This window comes from Physeter macrocephalus, unplaced genomic scaffold (assembly GCF_002837175.3).
Source record: "Physeter macrocephalus isolate SW-GA unplaced genomic scaffold, ASM283717v5 random_105, whole genome shotgun sequence".
NCBI lineage: Eukaryota > Metazoa > Chordata > Mammalia > Artiodactyla > Physeteridae > Physeter > Physeter macrocephalus.
Genome location: NW_021145394.1, coordinates 51,512 through 67,405, shown reverse-complemented (window position 1 = coordinate 67,405; position 15,894 = coordinate 51,512). Strand labels below are relative to the sequence as shown.

The window sequence follows — 15,894 nt, the reverse complement described above, 5'->3', positions numbered from 1 at the left end:
CGCCCACGCGGTGGCGCCGCCGGGCTGCTAGGCCGGTCTGGCCCGCCCGTCTCGCTAGTGTGGCTGCGCGGGCGGGGGCCGGAAGTGCGGGCGTAGCTACAGCGCGGGCTGGGGTCGGGGTCGCGGTCGTGGGCGGGGGCCGGGCCTGCACCGGGGTCGGGCTGCAGCTCCCGGCGGCCAGCATGAAGCGGGACGTGCGCATCCTGCTGCTGGGCGAGGGTAGGTAGGCGCCTGGGTCGGGCGGGGGTCGAGCCTGGTTGGGGGTCTTGGGGCCGGAGTGGGGAGAGGCGCCGCGACCTTGGCCGCCGCACTGACCGCGCCGCCCCGCGCAGCCCAGGTGGGGAAGACGTCGTTGATCCTGTCGCTGGTGGGCGAGGAGTTCCCTGAGGAGGTAAGGCCGAGCGCGCCCCCGCGCCCAAGAAGGGCCCAGGTCCGGGCGCCGCCGCCCTGCGCCCTTCCCGGCTGTCCTCACGGCCGCGTCTGCCCCAGGTCCCCCCACGGGCAGAAGAGATCACCATTCCCGCGGACGTCACCCCAGAGAAGGTGCCCACCCACATCGTGGATTATTCAGGTAGAGAGGCCGCCCGCCCGCGCTTGCGCCCGGGAGCGGGCGTCTCCGGCAGGTCTGCAGTGGGGTCTCTTTTTCCACCCAGAGGCTGAGCAGACAGTCGAGGAGCTTGAGGACGAGATTCACAAGGTAGAGTGGGTCCTGGGGAAGGGGGTGCTGGGCACGGGTGTCAGGACTCAGGCCTTGGGGGTATGGCTGCCTTGGTTTGATCGGCTTCATTCTCTGAGGGATTGGATTAAGGTGCCCAGAGTGTCCGCAGCCTCGCTAATTCTGTTGTGACCTGTTAGCACTGAGAGTCTTTGGGGTCCGTGTGATGCACTCTGCTGGGAGCCAGGAGAGAGGCCCATTCCTTCCTCCTGCATGTGTGGTTGGCCAGCCCACAGCCCTCCGTGCCTAACCTTCCCTCTTCTGGTGGACCCTGGGGAGCAGTCTCCAAGTCCTTGAAAGTGATTCCTTGGACAGCCCTGTGCCCAGGACCCCCATTCCCTACTCCTTAGTCCAGTCCACTGTCCTGGGCCTCTGGGCTGCACCGGGTGTCATGGCCAGGGCTGTCAGCTGCACAGCTAGCTCTCTGCTCTCCTCTGCATAGGAGGACCTGTGCCCAGACCAAGCTCTTGGTGGGGGTGCTGCCCCTGCAGCATCTGCTGTGTCCTGGGGGGGTGCCACTGGGCAAGGGTACAGGCCACAGCCACTGTGTTGCCATCATCTCCCATCTTGTGCTGTTGTTCTCTGTCTGCTGTTCCCTGTAGTGACCAGGGAGCGAAGGGCTGAGGCTGGGACTGAGGAGTCAAGTTTAAGGGTGGCTGTGTCCTGAGTCCTCAGGGGACTCGCTGATCAGAGTTGCAGTGCTGGGGCCTGGCATCTGCAACAGAAGTGGGTAGGGAAGGGCTGGCCTGAGGTGTGAGTAGCCAACAGCCAGTGACTCGGCCTGGGAGCAGCTGGAAGGGTGGGCTCCCCCAGTCTCTGAGCTCTGTCCTGTCCAGCTTGTGAGTGGAACAGGGAGCTTCAGATCCCACCATACAATCCCTCTCCCTGCCCCCAACAGGCAAACGTGGTGTGCGTGGTGTATGACGTGTCTGAGGAGGCCACCATTGAGAAGGTGAGCGAGGGAACTTTCTGTCCATCCCAGTTTTCTGTCACTGGTGCCTAGCCTGGTCATCCACCTGTTCTCTGTTCTCTGCACACACCACAGGTAGACGCTCAGTTGACCCGGGTTCTGGGCAACTTGCACCCGTAGCTGGCCCCACTGGGGAGCTTCACGGAGCCACCCTGTCCAGGGCCCCCAAAACTTCCCCCGAGTTCCCATGACCCTGTCTCCTGCCGAGAGCGTGGATGGCCTTGCGTCTGAATCTCTTAGGCCTGCGGGAGGAGTTGCTGATCTCAGGCCTTTTGTGGGTGTTTGGGAACTGCTAGGATCAGATGAGGTTCTACCTGCCCGCTGCTCTTCTCCACTGGTCTTGTTGCCAGTGGTTGTGACTTTGGCTCTCAGTGGCCCTCAATCTCGCCCCTCTCTCCTCGAGCCATGTGAGAGTTCCACATGGGAGCTGTGGGCTGGGCAGGGCCCCATCCTCATGGCCAGGTCTTACCTTTCAGATCCGAACCAAATGGATCCCACTGGTGAATGGGGATACCAAGAGGGGGCCCAGGTAATAGGCAGGGCTTGGGGAAGGGGGCTGGGCCCCGCAAGCTCCCTGATCCCTGGTGACCGTGGGTCTTTCCCCCAGGGTCCCCATTATCCTGGTGGGCAACAAGTCGGACCTGCGGCCAGGGGGCTCCATGGAGGCTGTGCTGCCCATCATGAGCCAGTTCCCTGAGATCGAGACCTGTGTGGAGGTGAGCAGGCAGGGCCCCGGGGGTGCCAGGACCGCAGAGGCAAGGACAGGGGGCCTCCCTGCCTCCCCCTCTGAGTCTGTTCCCACGTGTCCCAGTGCTCGGCGAAGAACCTGAAAAACATCTCAGAGCTGTTCTACTACGCACAGAAGGCCGTGCTACACCCCACGGCCCCCCTCTATGACCCTGAGGCCAAGCAGGTGGGCTGAAGGCAGCGGTGGGGAGGGCGAGCAGGAGGGAGCAGTGGGGGTGCTGAGCCACTGTCCCCACAGCTGATGCCCGAGTGCGCCCAGGCCCTCACACGCATCTTCAGGCTCTCAGACCAGGACATGGACCAGGTGCTCAGTGACCAGGAGCTCAACGCTTTCCAGGTGCGCCCCCTTCTGTCTCCTGGTGGTACCCACCCTCCCAGCTGCAGCCGCACCCCACGCCTTGGCTGCCCTTGTGACGGATGGAGAGGGCAGCTGGCTGACTAATGGTGACTTTCTCTCGGAAGCAGATGTCCTGCTTTGGGCACCCTCTTGCCCCGCAGGCCCTGGAGGACGTGAAGATGGTGGTGAGCAAGAATGTGGCAGGAGGCGTGCGGGATGACCGGCTGACCCTGGACGGTGAGGCCCGACACCCTGCCTACCCCAGGCGTGGGGTGTGGGGCAAGGCCGGCTGTGTCTGGTGTTACTCGCTTCTCTGCTTCTCCTGAGCAGGCTTCCTTTTCTTGAACACACTCTTCATCCAGCGAGGCCGCCACGAGACCACGTGGACCATCCTGAGGCGCTTTGGCTATGGCGACTCGCTTGAGCTGACGGCCAACTACCTCTGCCCACCGTGAGTGGCGTTTGGGCTCCGGGCTCGCCTCCCATCTGTGTCGGATGGGGCCTGGGGCTCCTGGACCCTGTGCTGGGGGCCATCGGGTTATCTCTCCCTGGCGGGGGGACTCTCTGCTTGCCTGGATGGCCTGTGTTCGGAGGAGGTGCCCTGCGGAGCACAAGGAGGTGTGCACAGCCCCACCCCCATCCTGGCACCCGCAGGCTCCGTGTGCCCCCCGGATGCAGCACCGAGCTCAACCACCGCGGCTACCAGTTTGTGCAGAGGATGTTCGAGAAGCATGACCAGGTGAGGGCGCTGGGCCCCACTGAGCCCCCCCTCGGCCTCCCGCCCGCACATGTCACTGCAGCTCCTCTGCCCACAGGACCGGGATGGCGCCCTCTCGCCAGCAGAGCTGCAGAGCCTCTTCACCGTGTTTCCTGCTGCTCCCTGGGGCCCCCAGCTCCCTCGCACGGTCCGCACCGAGGCCGGTCGGTTGCCCCTGCACGGGTATCTCTGCCAGTGGACGTAAGTGCAGCCCTCACCCACTGAGACACGGCCTCACCCTCTGCCCTGCTGTAATGCCACATCCCCACTTCTCCCGTCCCCAAGTCTGGTGACCTACTTGGACGTCCAGCACTGTCTTGAGCACCTTGGCTACCTCGGCTTCCCCACCCTCTGCGAGCAGGATTCCCAGGCTCACGCCATCACAGGTGGGTGCCCGCTTTCACACCGGCCCCCAGCCAGTGCCTCCTCGGCAGCCCCTCCCTCACGTTCATCCTTGCCCCCTGCCCACAGTCACCCGGGAGAAGAGGCTGGACCAGGAGAAGGGACAAACGCAGAGAAACGTTTTCTTGTGCAAGGTGGTGGGGGCCCGCGGAGTGGGCAAGTCCTCCTTCCTGCAGGCTTTCCTCGGCCATGGCCTGGGGGTGAGTGTCCGTGTGTGCTGTGCGTGGACCTGGGGGGCAGGGGTTCTGGAAAGAGTCCGAGCAGTGAGCTTCAGGGCGTCCCTCCTCTGCACCAGGATGCTGGGGAGCCTGCTGGGGAGTCCTCTGCCTACACCATCGACACCGTGCAGGTCAACGGGCAGGAGAAGTACCTGATCGTGAGTGCGGGGGTCCCCAGGGTAGGCCTAGAGCGTGCACGCTGAGGGAGCCGCCCAACGCGGCTGGGAGACCTAGCCTGTGCCCCTGAGGCCACCCTTTCTGTTCAGCTGTGTGAGGTGGGCGCAGACAGCCTCCTGACCGCCTCGGCCGACGCCACCTGTGACATCGCCTGCTTGATGTTTGACAGTAGCCACCCAAGGTCCTTCTCGCTGTGTGCCAGTGTCTACAAGGCAAGGTCCCGCCCACCCTGGGGGCCCTGCTGCGTAGCAGGGCTGTGGGCAGGTGTCCCCCAGCACACTCACATGGCCCCTCCCCCTGCAGCGCCACTACATGGACAGGCAGACCCCCTGCCTCTTCGTCTCCTCCAAGGCTGACTTGCCCGAAGGCGTCTTGCTGCCTGGTCTGTCTCCGACTGAGTTCTGCCGTAGGCACCGGCTGCCCGCCCCTGCCCTGTTCTCTTGTGCCGGCCCAGCCGAGCCCCGCGCGGCCATCTTCACCCGGCTCGCCACCATGGCCGCCTTCCCGTGGGTACCAGGATCGAAGTCCCTGTGTGGGAGACCCCTCCCTGTCCCAGGAGAGTGGCACAGCTGTGGTGTCAGGACTGGAGTCAGTCAAGGTTGCAGGGTGGGCCTTGGTGCCCGTGCCGATGCCCAGGCGGGGCCCTCGGGGCCTGGCCTCACAGCCTGCCCTCTCGTCTGGGGGTCCTGCCATGCTGGGCACTGACACGGAACAGCTGAGTGGGGCTCTGGGACTTCGTAGGAGACGGAGGTGGGTGTACAGCAGCAAGACTCCCCTCTCTTCTGCAGACACCTTGTCCACGGGGAGCTGCACGCCACCTCCTTCTGGCTCCGGGTGGCGCTGGGGGCCGTCGGGGCTGCCGTCGCTGCCGTTCTCAGCTTCTCACTCTACAGGGTCCTGGTGAAGAGCCGATGAGGCCCCAGACCCCGCAGTCTGATCTCAGGGTGCTGGTGTGGGGCCACTTGCTTGGGGGCGGGGTGGAGACCCTCTCAACTTTCCTCCTGAGGACAGTCCACCTGCTGCCCCATCCCTGCCTCAGCCCTGAGGGTGGCCCCGGCTCCCAGCAGCCTGTGTCCGGCCTTGCTGCAGGTGCCGGGCATGACCCTCTTCTGTGGGCATCATGTGTTGGAGGGACCGGGAGGTGTGGGTGAGGAAGTCAGTGACCCCAGACCCGAATTCTCAGGGCTCCACTCCTCCTTCCTGGTCCCATGTGGCCAGAGGGTACGAAGGGGGTAAGAAGGCAGAGCTTTGGGCCAAAGGCAGGGGCGTGGAGGCAAGAAATGGCTGGACCATTGTGCGCACCCCCACCCCCCAATCTGAAGACAGGTCCTGGGCTGTGCCTCTCCCAGAAGACGTATGAGATTGGGTTTCCTGATTAAACTTCACTTGTGTCTTTTCCATATTGGGTCCTGCTTTCTGAGGATGACTTCTTGAATTAACTAAAACGTGTCCTTGGTCTGGTTGTGGGCTGGGAATGTTACTCCTGACCCCTCCCCCGCCCGCCTCCTCTCTGGGTCACCATCCTGAGGTTTCAGGCCAGGGTATGGCCCAGCTGCAGCCTCAGAGCCTTTAGGTCCATTGAGGTCCCTGCTGGCCTGAGGGTTAGAGGCTGGAGGGGGCCTGATACCTGAGGACCCCCTGATGTGACCCCTCCCCACAGCCAGGTGTATCCAGTATGCAAGCCTCAGCATCCTGTCAGGTTGGCTGAGGTGTGCTGAGGATCTGGGGTTCTGGGATGTGCTGAAATGTCCTGGTGTGCGAGGTGGCCCTGGTCTGGGGGAGCTGCCCTGCTTCTCACACCCCACCCAGAGGCCTCTGCCCCTCCCACTGGGCAGGAGACAGCCAGATCTCCAGCCTAAGGACAAGGGGACAGAGACCCTTTCTTGGGCTGAGGAGGGGGCTCAGCTTGGAGTTTAGGTGCTCACTCTGGCGTGCATTCTGGGCGTGGAGCAGAGGCAGTATGTGGTGTGCTTGGGTGGAGGGCCTTGGCCACACAAGTACCCCCTCTGCTTCCTGTAATTAGTCATTCTTTGCAAGGCAGGCCCCTCCCCAAGCCCTGACAAGCTGTTTCTAGAGGCAGGGGAGCTGCCTCCTCCGCAGGGGATGCTCAGGCCTGACCCAGTAGGGGCTGGGGGTCACACCCTGAAGTTGTCTCAACCATCCCGCTGGCCCCCCAGCTCCAGTGACCTGAGGACCCCTGGTGTAGTTCTTACTAAAGCTGGGCAGGGCAGGATGCTACTTCTAGCTGCTGCATCTGTCCTGAGGCTCAGCTGCACAGGCGTTCTGAGCGGTGCTGTCAGGGGTTGCTATGGTTACACATTCCCATAGCCTGTCACCTTCCTTATTGTAGAGGTTCTACCTGTCCTCCCTGGGAAGTAGGGCTCCTCTCCATCCCAGCTGGGGCCTTGTCCATTGGGGGCACTCCCCACCCCCATGTCCATGGGTCAGTTTAGCACTGTGGCCACAGGAGTAGTCAGGAACCTCCAGCCCAAGTTGTGTTGGTCCCCACCCACTGAGCAGGGCCTGCTGCAGGGACCTCCTTCAACCCTGCTAGTTACCCTGTTGGCTTCAGTGCTCGCCGCTGGGGCCGTGGAGCCTTCTTGTTGCCAGGACGGTTAAGCATGTCTGGCAGGGAGGGAGGTGCCTTCAGGGAGCCCGGCGAGGGGAGTCCCCAGCAGTGGGTTGTTCCCTGAAGCCTTCCCCGAGGAGGTGGCATCGGCGCTGAGGCCCAGCCCGGGGCAAAGGGGTGTGCGCAGAAGGGGCTTGCATGCCGCGCGTGACTCAGTTTCCCGGCTGCTGCCCCGCGGGACGAACAGCTGCAGCCCGGGTGGGGGTGGGGGCGCCGGCACTGGAGCCAAGCGCCCCGCGCCGTTCTTACCCGGGCACGTCCGCGTGCGGGGCGCGCGCGTGTCCTGACCGCGAGTGGCTGGGCTGGCAGCGGCGGCGTGTGCGGCGGGGGCAGGCGGCTCCGTGACGCGGCGCCGAGCGGAGTGGGCGGAGCCGGAGGGCCGGGGCGGAGCGGAGTAGTCCACAGAGAAGCCCCTCCCGGCCGCGGCCGCCGACCCCGGCCCCCGGCCCCCGGCCCCCGGCCCGGCCTGGCTCTATGGACAGGAGCTCGCTGCTGCAGCTTATCCAGGAGCAGGTGCGTGGAGAGGTGGGGGGCGCCGGCACCGCCCCCGTTGCCGGCCCTCCGCCCTTGGGTGGGCCCGGGGGACGGAGCTCTGAAACCCTCAGCGCAGCCCCTTCCCTGCACGACTTTGGCCCCCTGCACGAGACCCCAGGAAAGGGCGAGCCACACTAGGGCGCTTGGGGAGGGGCAAGAGAGTTGGTGATTGCCCTCAGACCTTGGTCCTACCCTTCCAGGATGGGCAAGGCAGAAATGAGGTGGGGAGACCGCTGGAGAGCTAGCGGGGCTGGAGACCGGGTACCTAGGTACTGGTGCCTACAGCTAGCTCCTGGGACCATGTGGGCACAGGGGCCTGGACCCAGGGTGCTCGGAGCCTGCCTCTCCCGCCTGACGTGGCTCAGCCCTGTGGTCGTGGGGCCCAGCCCACCCTCAGACCTTGGCCGCTGGCCCCCCGACCCCAGCAGCTGGACCCTGAGAACACTGGCTTCATCGGTGCGGACACCTTCGCTGGCCTGGTGCACCGCCATGAGCTGCCCCTGGACCCGGCCAAACTGGACATGCTGGTGGCCCTGGCCCAGAGCAACGAGCGGGGCCAGGTCTGCTACCAGGAGCTGGTGGACCTGGTCAGTGCCACAGTGGGTGGACAGCTGGGGTGTGGGCACAGTGCCCTGGTTGGAGTGGGTTGGGCAGGCGGCCCCTCCTCCCTGCCCTTCCCATCGGGGAGGGCTATAGCCATGGGGCAGGGCCTCAGACCCTGTGACGAGCTGGGTGGACCACTCAGGAGGGGCGGCCATGGGGGGAGTATGGTGGCCTATGCCTAGGCCCCGCCCCCCAGATCAGCAGCAAGCGCTCAAGCAGCTTCAAGCGGGCCATCACCAATGGACAGCGGGCACTGCCCCAGGACGGGCTGCTGGACGAGCCAGGCCTGGGTGTCTACAAGCGGTTCGTGCGCTACGTGGCCTACGAGATCCTGCCCCGAGAGGTGGACCGCCACTGGTACTTCTACCGGCACCGCAGCTGCCCACCCCCCGTGTTCATGGCTTCGGTCACCCTCGCCCAGGTGGGCCTGCCCGTCCACCGCCCACCACCCCGGGAGCCTCCCTCATTCCTGGTCTTGCCTGGCTCCCACGCTTGTCCCTCCCAGATCATCGTGTTCCTGTGCTACGGGGCCCGTCTCAACAAGTGGGTGCTGCAGACCTACCACCCCGAGTACATGAAAAGCCCCCTCGTATACCACCCTGGCCACCGTGCTCGGGCCTGGCGCTTTCTCACCTACATGTTCATGCACGTTGGGTGAGTGGGCCCACCTCTGGCACCCCTCAGATTGGATTGGGAGGGCTCAGCCTCTCGAGGTGGGGGCAAGGGGCTGGTAGCCCCCTGGCGGACCCCACCCTTCACACCCATTTGCCCCATATGGCTAGGCTGGAGCAGCTGGGGTTCAACGCACTCCTGCAGCTGATGATCGGGGTGCCCCTGGAGATGGTGCATGGCCTGCTCCGCATCAGCCTGCTCTACCTGGCTGGTGTGCTGGCAGGTGAGGCAGGTGCGTGCGCCCTGGCCACCTCACCGGTGGGCCTCACCCTCACGGCTCTCCCCTTGCTCACACAGGCTCCCTGACCGTCTCCATTACTGACATGCGGGCCCCTGTGGTGGGGGGCTCCGGCGGGGTCTACGCCCTGTGCTCTGCACACCTGGCCAATGTCGTCATGGTAACGGGGCAGCCCCTGTGGTGGGGTGCGGGGAGGGACCTATAAGGCCTCCCTCACAGCCTTTTTTATTCACACCCCATCAGAACTGGGCTGGGATGAGATGTCCCTACAAGCTGCTGAGGATGGTGCTGGCCCTGGTGTGCAGTAAGTAGGGAGCCAGGGTGGAGGGGCCTCAGCCTATGGCTAGGGTGCCTCTCACCTGCTGCCTCCCTCTGTAGTGAGCTCCGAGGTGGGCCGGGCCGTGTGGCTGCGCTTCTCCCCGCCACTGCCTGCCTCGGGCCCACAGCCCAGCTTCATGGCACACCTGGCGGGCGCGGTGGTGGGTGTCAGCATGGGCCTGACCATCCTGCGCAGCTATGAGGAGCGCCTGCGAGACCAGTGTGGCTGGTGGGTGGTGCTGCTTGCCTATGGCACCTTCCTGCTCTTCGCCATCTTCTGGAACATCTTTGCCTACGACCTACTGGGTGCCCACATTCCCCCGCCACCCTGACGAGTTCCCAGGGCCACACCAGCCAGGGCGCAGCATCCGTGGGCCAGCCACTAGGGAGGCCTGCATGTTCGTCCTCTGTGAGTGTATGTCTTGAGGCTGCTTCTTCCTGGTGGGTGCAGGTGGCCCCTGTGGCCCACTGACTCCAGGCCAAGCCTTATACCAGCCCTGGCCGCCCCCTCCCAGGCCTGGAGGGATAGGACTGCTGGACTGGGCTGAGCGGTGGAGGTCCCCAAGGGTGGCCCCAGAGGAGACCCTGCCCTGGCCTCTCCCATGAGACTTGCAGCCTGAGCCTTTTTGGAGAATGAATAAATATTTTACACAGCACCAGGTGGGTGTACTGGGGCACTGCGGGCTGGGCTGGTCTCCCCCCAACTCACTGATCAAACTGTGAGGGCCCTTCCCTCCACACAAGCAGCAGCCTGGGCTTCCCCCTTGCTTTTCTGCACCCAGCATGAGGTGTCTCTGTATGGGAGATGGGAGCCCCTGGGAAGGGTCATGGGCCTCATAGTCAGGTTTGAGTTCAGCAAGCATTTATTGAGCTCCTACAGCATCCAGCCCCCTGTCCAAAGACTTGTGGCCTGAGATCACAGGGTAGGTGTGCAAGCCCTGGGCCACAGCCAAGTCAGTAGGCCTGGGTCCTGTGCGTCTTGGCTGGCCTGGTGTCCTCAGGGGTGGCCAGGCTGGGACCGAGGTCAGGCAGCAGGTCAGGGCACAGCTTCTGCCCTACAGCCCAGATCCACAGTGCTGTCTCCACACGGTGAGGGGTCCACAGCCTGAGGCACTGCCTGGGGAGGGGCAGAGGGAGTCTGGGGCTCAGAGGCACCAGTCACCCTACCCTGCTGGATAACTCTGCACATCACCCTGACCAGAGTCCTGGATGCCCTCCTTGGCCGCCAACAGACTGCACCTTGGCTCAGGGCTGTGGCACACTCCTGCACCCGGCCCAGGTAGAGCAGCTAGTGCTTCAGGGTGTACTGCAGGGCTGGCAGACCGGGCACTGCGGCCACTGCCTCCTCAGACATGAAGGCTGCTACCTCGAGAGCTCTGGCAGCCAGGACTGCCGCGGGAAGTAAATGGACAGCACTCAGCCCCACCTTGGCGTGGGGCTGCCATTCCCAACAACTCTCGGTGTCACGTATCTGGCTGTCTGGCCATTTCACAGATAAGGCCACTAACACGCCAGGTCCCGCCCACGACCTCGCCGGGGGGACGCCCAGCTCTCCCTACTAACGCGAGGTGATAGTCGGGCCCACGCCCCGGAGGGCGCACAATTCCGGGACCGCTGCGTTCACGTCTGGCAGGAGACGGAAGGCGGCGGCCGAGCGTTGCACCACCAGCTCCGGGGAGTCGGCGGTCACGAGCTGCTGCAGGCGCGGCCGAAAGCGGCCCCTCGGTGGCCAAGTCGGGTCTGGGGTCATGGCTGCTGGACCTCGCTAGGGGCCCCGCCCCCGCCCCAAGGCGCGAGGGCCCGCCCCCAGGAGGAAGCCACGCCCACGGCGCTACGTCCCGCCCCGGAAGGTTCCGTCCCCCACGTGGGAAGCTCCTCACCGCCAGTTTCCACGCCAGCAGCTGCTCCAGCTTGTCGCGTGTCACGTGCTTCTCCGCCCGGCCCTCGATGGCCGCGGGCAACTCTCGATACCTGGGGAAGGGCGGTGACGGGGAATCCGAGCCACGGGGGTCGGCCAGCCCGCCTGATGTCCCCACTGCCCTACCATCGCTCCAGGGTTTCCAGCCGCCCATGGGGGCTCGCGCGCGCTTGCAGCACTTCCCCGTGGCACCCCAGGACGGCGGCCCAGCTGCTCGGGTCCTCACAGCCCCAGAGCCCGTGGGCAGCTGCCATCCCCACGCGCCTGGGCGGAGCCTCGGGGGCGGGGCGTCGGAGCGCCTGATCGGGCTCCTGCCCCGACGACCTCGGCGCTTCTCAGCCCTCAGACGCCGCGCGTCGCGTCGCCGCGAGCGCATGCTCCCCCGCCTGCCCCTGCCCCGCCCCCGCCTCGCGTCTGGTGCACGCGCGGCCCCGCCCGCCCGCAGGCCATCCTTCCCGCTGACCCCGCCCACCTGCACGGCCGGAAGTTCCGGTGGCGGAGCGCTGGACCGGGCCTGAGCGGATCGCGGGCTCGGGCAGCGGGCGTAGGGCGGGCCCGCCGCGGAGCCTGGGAGCGGAGCCCAGGCCGTGCCGCGCGGCGCCATGAAGGGCAAGGAGGAGAAGGAGGGCGGCGCGCGGCTGAGCGCCGGCGGCGGCAGCCCGGAAAAGAGCCCGAGCGCGCAGGAGCTCAAGGAGCAGGGCAACCGGCTCTTCGTGGGCCGCAAGTACCCGGAGGCGGCGGCCTGCTATGGCCGCGCCATCGTGAGTGCGCCCGCGCCGCGGGAGGGGGCCGGCGTCCGAGCCAGGGGAGGGGCCGGACTGCTGCTTCGCCTCCGCGTCCTCCCTGGAGCCCCTGTCTGGCCGCCCCCGCCCGACTTTCGGAGGGGGGTGGTGCTTGGGCTCTGAGAACTCAGTGATGATCTTGTTCCAAAGGGGCCAAGGCTACGGCTCCCGAGCCAGTGCTGGTTGCCAGAGAACTGTGGCGGGTGGGAGCTTCAGAGTGCTTGAGGCCCACTCGGCTGGGGGCCAGGGACCCTTGCCCCTTGAGGAGTCCAAGCCCAAAGCTGGTGATTTCCACAGATCTGGAAAAGCTACCTTCACAAGACTCACTGGAGTCCAGAGGGTGGGCTCAGGTAGGCTCCACCCTCCCTCAGAACCCAGAGGCTTGGAAGCTGAGAAACCTGTAGTGTCTTGATTCTAGGTATGGGCTTCAAGCTGGGACAGAGGGGTAGGCTGAGCTCACTCCCTCACGCTGGCTGGTCTGCCCTTGTCCTCCAGACCCGGAATCCCTTGGTGGCGGTGTATTACACCAACCGGGCATTGTGCTACCTGAAGATGCAGCAGCATGAGCAAGCCCTGGCTGACTGCCGGCGCGCCCTCGAGCTGGACGGGCAGTCTGTGAAGGCACACTTCTTCCTGGGGCAATGCCAGTTGGAGATGGAGAGCTATGATGAGGCTATCGCCAACCTGCAGCGAGGTGGGCTTACAGGCTGGCTGGTGCCTGGGACCAGGCGGGTGGACTGGCTGGCGGTTTATCCAAATCCTCTATTCCTCCAGCCTACAACCTGGCCAAGGAGCAGCGGCTCAACTTTGGGGACGACATCCCCAGTGCTCTGCGTATTGCGAAGAAGAAGCGCTGGAACAGCATTGAGGAGCGGCGCATCCACCAGGAGAACGAGCTGCACTCTTACCTCACACAGCTCATTGTGGCCGAGCGTGAGAGGTGGGCTGTGGTGATGACAGGCGCCCCCGGAAGTCACCACTTTTAGGTTAACTCTGAGTCGTGAACACAGTCATTTATTGAAGGCCAACTCTGGCACGCAGGAGATGGAGGGGAATGAGGCCTGAATGAGCCTAAGATTGGAGTGGAGTCTGACATCCTGGCCAGACCCATCTCTGATCAGCTTTTGGTCAACCTCCAGGGAGCTGGAAGAGTGTCAGCGGAACCATGAGGGTGATGAGGACGATGGCCACCTCCGGGCCCAGCAGGCCTGCATTGAGGCCAAGCATGTGAGGGTGCCCCAGCCCAAGTGTGGGTCCTGTGTGTATATGCATGCGTGTGACGGACGTGAGGTGGCCCTGGCTCCTGCTGGGTCTGTGTTTCGGTGCCTGGGGAAGGGAGATGGGGTGTCAGGCCCACATATAGCTGCTTGCTTCTTTGCAGGACAAGTACTTGGCAGACATGGATGAGCTTTTCTCCCAGGTAGACGAGAAGAGAAAGGTGAGCTGCCTGTCTTCTGGGGTCTGTGGGTAGCAGGAGTCGGAGCAGTGCCCCTTCCCAGCCCCTGACCTGACACTGTGTGCTGCAGAAGCGAGATATACCCGACTACCTGTGTGGCAAGATCAGCTTTGAGCTGATGCGGGAGCCCTGCATCACACCCAGTGGTATCACCTACGACCGCAAGGACATTGAGGAGCACCTGCAGGTGAGGGCCCATGGGAGTTGGGAGCAGGACCCACACCCACTGAGCACCTCCTAATTCTGATTCTGTTGTCACTGCAGCGTGTGGGCCATTTTGACCCTGTGACTCGGAGCCCCCTGACGCAGGAACAGCTCATCCCCAACCTGGCCATGAAAGAGGTCATTGACGCGTTCATCTCCGAGAATGGCTGGGTGGAGGACTACTGAGGCAGGGCGGGTGTGTGAGCCACTCACCCGCCTTGCCCAGTACCCTGGCTCAGGAGGGCCTTGGGCAGTAGTCTCTAGCCACTGTACATAGTTTGTGTCCCTAGATCCCTGTCCTGGTGTCCCCAAGCCCACCCCCATCAGTTTTGCTGGGTCACGAGCCTCCCCCATCCCCCTTCTGGGCCAGAAACAGCGGGTGAGAGTGGGCTGGGCTGAGGCTGCCACTGCCACCTCTGTCCCTGTAATAAAATCTGTGAGCACTATAGGGGCATGTGCTGGTGTGCGACGGGCTCCCCAGCCACCCCCTTTGGCTAGCTGAGAAAGGTAGAGATGAAGACGCTGGTGTCGAGGTTGAGTGTGGCGTGCCACCATCGGTCAGGGAAATACAGCACCTGGGAGTGGGGGGGACACAGGGATTGGTTGGGGGCCCTTGGCCCAGCCCACCCTGGCCCGTCTGCCAGCCACTGACCTCACCAGCGTGGATGGTGCATTCCAGGGGCCGTGCAGATAGTGCCAGGGCTGGGTATGTGTCCCGGAGCCAGGCCAGTGTGGTCTTGTTGGGGTGGAATTCAGGTGTCTTTGCAGGAGGGTACAGGAACCAGCGCTGAGGGTGGGAGCAGCAAGGTCACTCTTTGTGCTGTGGTCAGTGAACCCAAAGTCTCAGCCCCACCCTGTGCTGACCTTTCGGCCATAGATCACCTCTGAGAACCCGGGCCCGTGCCAGTGGAAGGGCACCCCAGAGCCGGCACCTGTGTGGTGAGTTATGAGCAGCTGGTTACCAAGCCTAATCCTCCCCCACCCAGTTCCCAAATCCCCTGGTCCTGCAGGGCACCCACCTGCAATTCCAAAGCTATAAGCAGGAATGGTACCTAGCAGGCTGAATGGAGGTGGAGAATAGTGCCGAAAAAGTGATGCCCATTCCGTGAAGTTATTGTCCCCAAAGAAGTACAGGGTGTCTGACAGCAGAAAACACAGGAGGATGCAAGAATCTTGGCACCTAGGTACTCCTAAGTCACCCCACCCCACCCCATGGCCACCCGTCTGGCTCACCATTGCCCATGGAGAAGGGGTCCTGGGGGTGCAGCATCTGCTCCACATACTCCTGAAAGGGCAGGTCCACTGCAGTTTGAAAGGGGTTGGTCAGGACTGGTTGGTGCTGCCTTCAGGATGCTGGCAAGCAGGCTGGGCTGCAGGGTGGGGCAGCTCACCTTTCTGGTAGGAGTAGGTGTTGGCAGTGCTCAACCGGACCACGCTGTCCCCAAACAAGGCCAGCAGCCTTTGACGGGAGCACAGGTCCCGGAACCTCTGCGGGGGCAGGGAAAGTACTCAGGGGCCAAGCTCAGCACGGGCGAGTGGTGGTCGCGAGGAGCGTGAGCACTCACCGAGTTGTCAGTGAGCCCCTGCAGAATGACAGGTCTGGAAAAGGCATAGCTAGAAGAAAAGGCGGAATCACGGCCTCAGTCTGACCCGCGCCCATCCTCCGCCCCCGCCCACACGCACTCGCACGAGCTCAAGGGGAAGCGGCCTAAGGAAGTCCGGGAGGACGGGCCGGCGACCAGTGCGCGGCCTCAGCGGTGCAGGGTGACGGTGCCACAGGGTTTTCGGGCGTGGGAGGTGTGGCTACACAAGAGGACGCACTTACCGCTGCACGAACTCGGCGTAGCTGAGGTCGGCCCGGCGCTCTACGGTGCAGCGTTCCTCCTCCGCCACGGCCGCCGGCGCCCCCTGCCCGGGCCGCCGCCTGCCGACACAGCTGGTCAGTGCCCTTGGCCGCCCCCGCCGCGCGCCCCGCTCTGCCCTGCCGCCCGGCGCCGCTCACCACCCTCCGTCGCCTGCCTCCCGGAGACTCCGGGCCGGAACCGCCAGCGTCCAGAGCGCGAGCAACAGGAGTAGCCGCACCCCCAACGCCATAGCCCGCCGCTGCGAGGCATGCCGGGAGCTCCGTCGTCGTGGCAACAGGCCGGCTCCCGGAAGCGGCTTCCTTTGGCCCGTCCTGGAAAGAGGGGGCACTTCCGGAAGGCGGGACGAAGGTCG

General features: G+C 64.6%; 5 protein-coding genes across 20 annotated transcripts; 3 read left to right on the top strand and 2 right to left on the bottom strand.

The window, feature by feature from the left end:
* Positions 1–99: 99 nt before the first annotated feature.
* On the top strand, positions 100–5,721 carry RHOT2 (ras homolog family member T2). 6 transcript variants are annotated; one of them, XM_024123592.3, is made up of 19 exons: positions 102–219; positions 333–391; positions 490–571; positions 654–697; positions 1,614–1,667; positions 2,162–2,214; positions 2,293–2,401; positions 2,497–2,598; positions 2,671–2,769; positions 2,898–3,006; positions 3,100–3,220; positions 3,424–3,508; positions 3,585–3,727; positions 3,812–3,912; positions 3,998–4,128; positions 4,224–4,304; positions 4,413–4,535; positions 4,627–4,829; positions 5,112–5,721. In XM_024123592.3, the coding sequence occupies exons 1-19, from the start codon at positions 183–185 to the stop codon at positions 5,236–5,238; spliced, it is 1,863 nt and encodes a 620-aa protein (XP_023979360.1). In that variant the 5' UTR covers positions 102–182; the 3' UTR covers positions 5,239–5,721. The 6 variants fall into 6 exon arrangements, with proteins under 6 accessions (XP_023979359.1, XP_054938379.1, XP_028339823.1 ...); XM_024123591.3 differs by lacking the exon at positions 5,112–5,721 and having other exon boundaries at positions 100–219; positions 4,627–5,105; XM_028484022.2 differs by lacking the exon at positions 4,413–4,535 and having other exon boundaries at positions 101–219.
* Positions 5,722–7,407: 1,686 nt separating this feature from the next.
* Positions 7,408–9,649, top strand: RHBDL1 (rhomboid like 1). Of its 3 annotated transcripts, none has more exons than XM_007130352.2 (8): positions 7,408–7,465; positions 7,912–8,073; positions 8,286–8,510; positions 8,595–8,743; positions 8,872–8,984; positions 9,059–9,159; positions 9,243–9,303; positions 9,378–9,649. In XM_007130352.2, the coding sequence occupies exons 1-8, from the start codon at positions 7,427–7,429 to the stop codon at positions 9,647–9,649; spliced, it is 1,122 nt and encodes a 373-aa protein (XP_007130414.1). In that variant the 5' UTR covers positions 7,408–7,426. The 3 variants fall into 3 exon arrangements, with proteins under 3 accessions (XP_007130414.1, XP_007130416.1, XP_007130415.1); XM_007130353.1 differs by having other exon boundaries at positions 7,427–7,465; positions 7,915–8,073; XM_007130354.2 differs by lacking the exon at positions 8,286–8,510.
* A 526-nt stretch (positions 9,650–10,175) lies between these two features.
* LOC112064838 (uncharacterized) lies at positions 10,176–11,678 on the bottom strand. 3 transcript variants are annotated; one of them, XM_055082396.1, is made up of 4 exons: positions 11,362–11,678; positions 11,198–11,288; positions 10,881–11,038; positions 10,176–10,434 (listed from the first exon to the last, which is right to left on the bottom strand). In XM_055082396.1, the coding sequence occupies exons 1-4, from the start codon at positions 11,487–11,489 to the stop codon at positions 10,272–10,274; spliced, it is 540 nt and encodes a 179-aa protein (XP_054938371.1). In that variant the 5' UTR covers positions 11,490–11,678; the 3' UTR covers positions 10,176–10,271. The 3 variants fall into 3 exon arrangements, with proteins under 3 accessions (XP_054938371.1, XP_054938370.1, XP_054938372.1); XM_055082395.1 differs by having other exon boundaries at positions 11,198–11,672; XM_055082397.1 differs by lacking the exon at positions 10,881–11,038 and having other exon boundaries at positions 11,198–11,672.
* A 40-nt stretch (positions 11,679–11,718) lies between these two features.
* Positions 11,719–14,123, top strand: STUB1 (STIP1 homology and U-box containing protein 1). The gene is made up of 7 exons (XM_024123550.3): positions 11,719–11,996; positions 12,513–12,711; positions 12,792–12,957; positions 13,157–13,244; positions 13,399–13,455; positions 13,544–13,660; positions 13,738–14,123. The coding sequence occupies exons 1-7, from the start codon at positions 11,838–11,840 to the stop codon at positions 13,861–13,863; spliced, it is 912 nt and encodes a 303-aa protein (XP_023979318.1). The 5' UTR covers positions 11,719–11,837; the 3' UTR covers positions 13,864–14,123.
* JMJD8 (jumonji domain containing 8) lies at positions 14,114–15,833 on the bottom strand. 7 transcript variants are annotated; one of them, XM_007130345.4, is made up of 9 exons: positions 15,680–15,833; positions 15,503–15,601; positions 15,243–15,291; positions 15,069–15,165; positions 14,911–14,979; positions 14,697–14,816; positions 14,542–14,609; positions 14,330–14,464; positions 14,114–14,252 (listed from the first exon to the last, which is right to left on the bottom strand). In XM_007130345.4, the coding sequence occupies exons 1-9, from the start codon at positions 15,769–15,771 to the stop codon at positions 14,172–14,174; spliced, it is 810 nt and encodes a 269-aa protein (XP_007130407.1). In that variant the 5' UTR covers positions 15,772–15,833; the 3' UTR covers positions 14,114–14,171. The 7 variants fall into 7 exon arrangements, with proteins under 7 accessions (XP_007130407.1, XP_007130408.1, XP_007130410.1 ...); XM_007130346.3 differs by having other exon boundaries at positions 14,560–14,609; positions 15,680–15,813; XM_007130348.3 differs by having other exon boundaries at positions 14,560–14,609; positions 14,730–14,816; positions 15,680–15,813.
* Between the last annotated feature and the right edge of the window lie 61 nt (positions 15,834–15,894).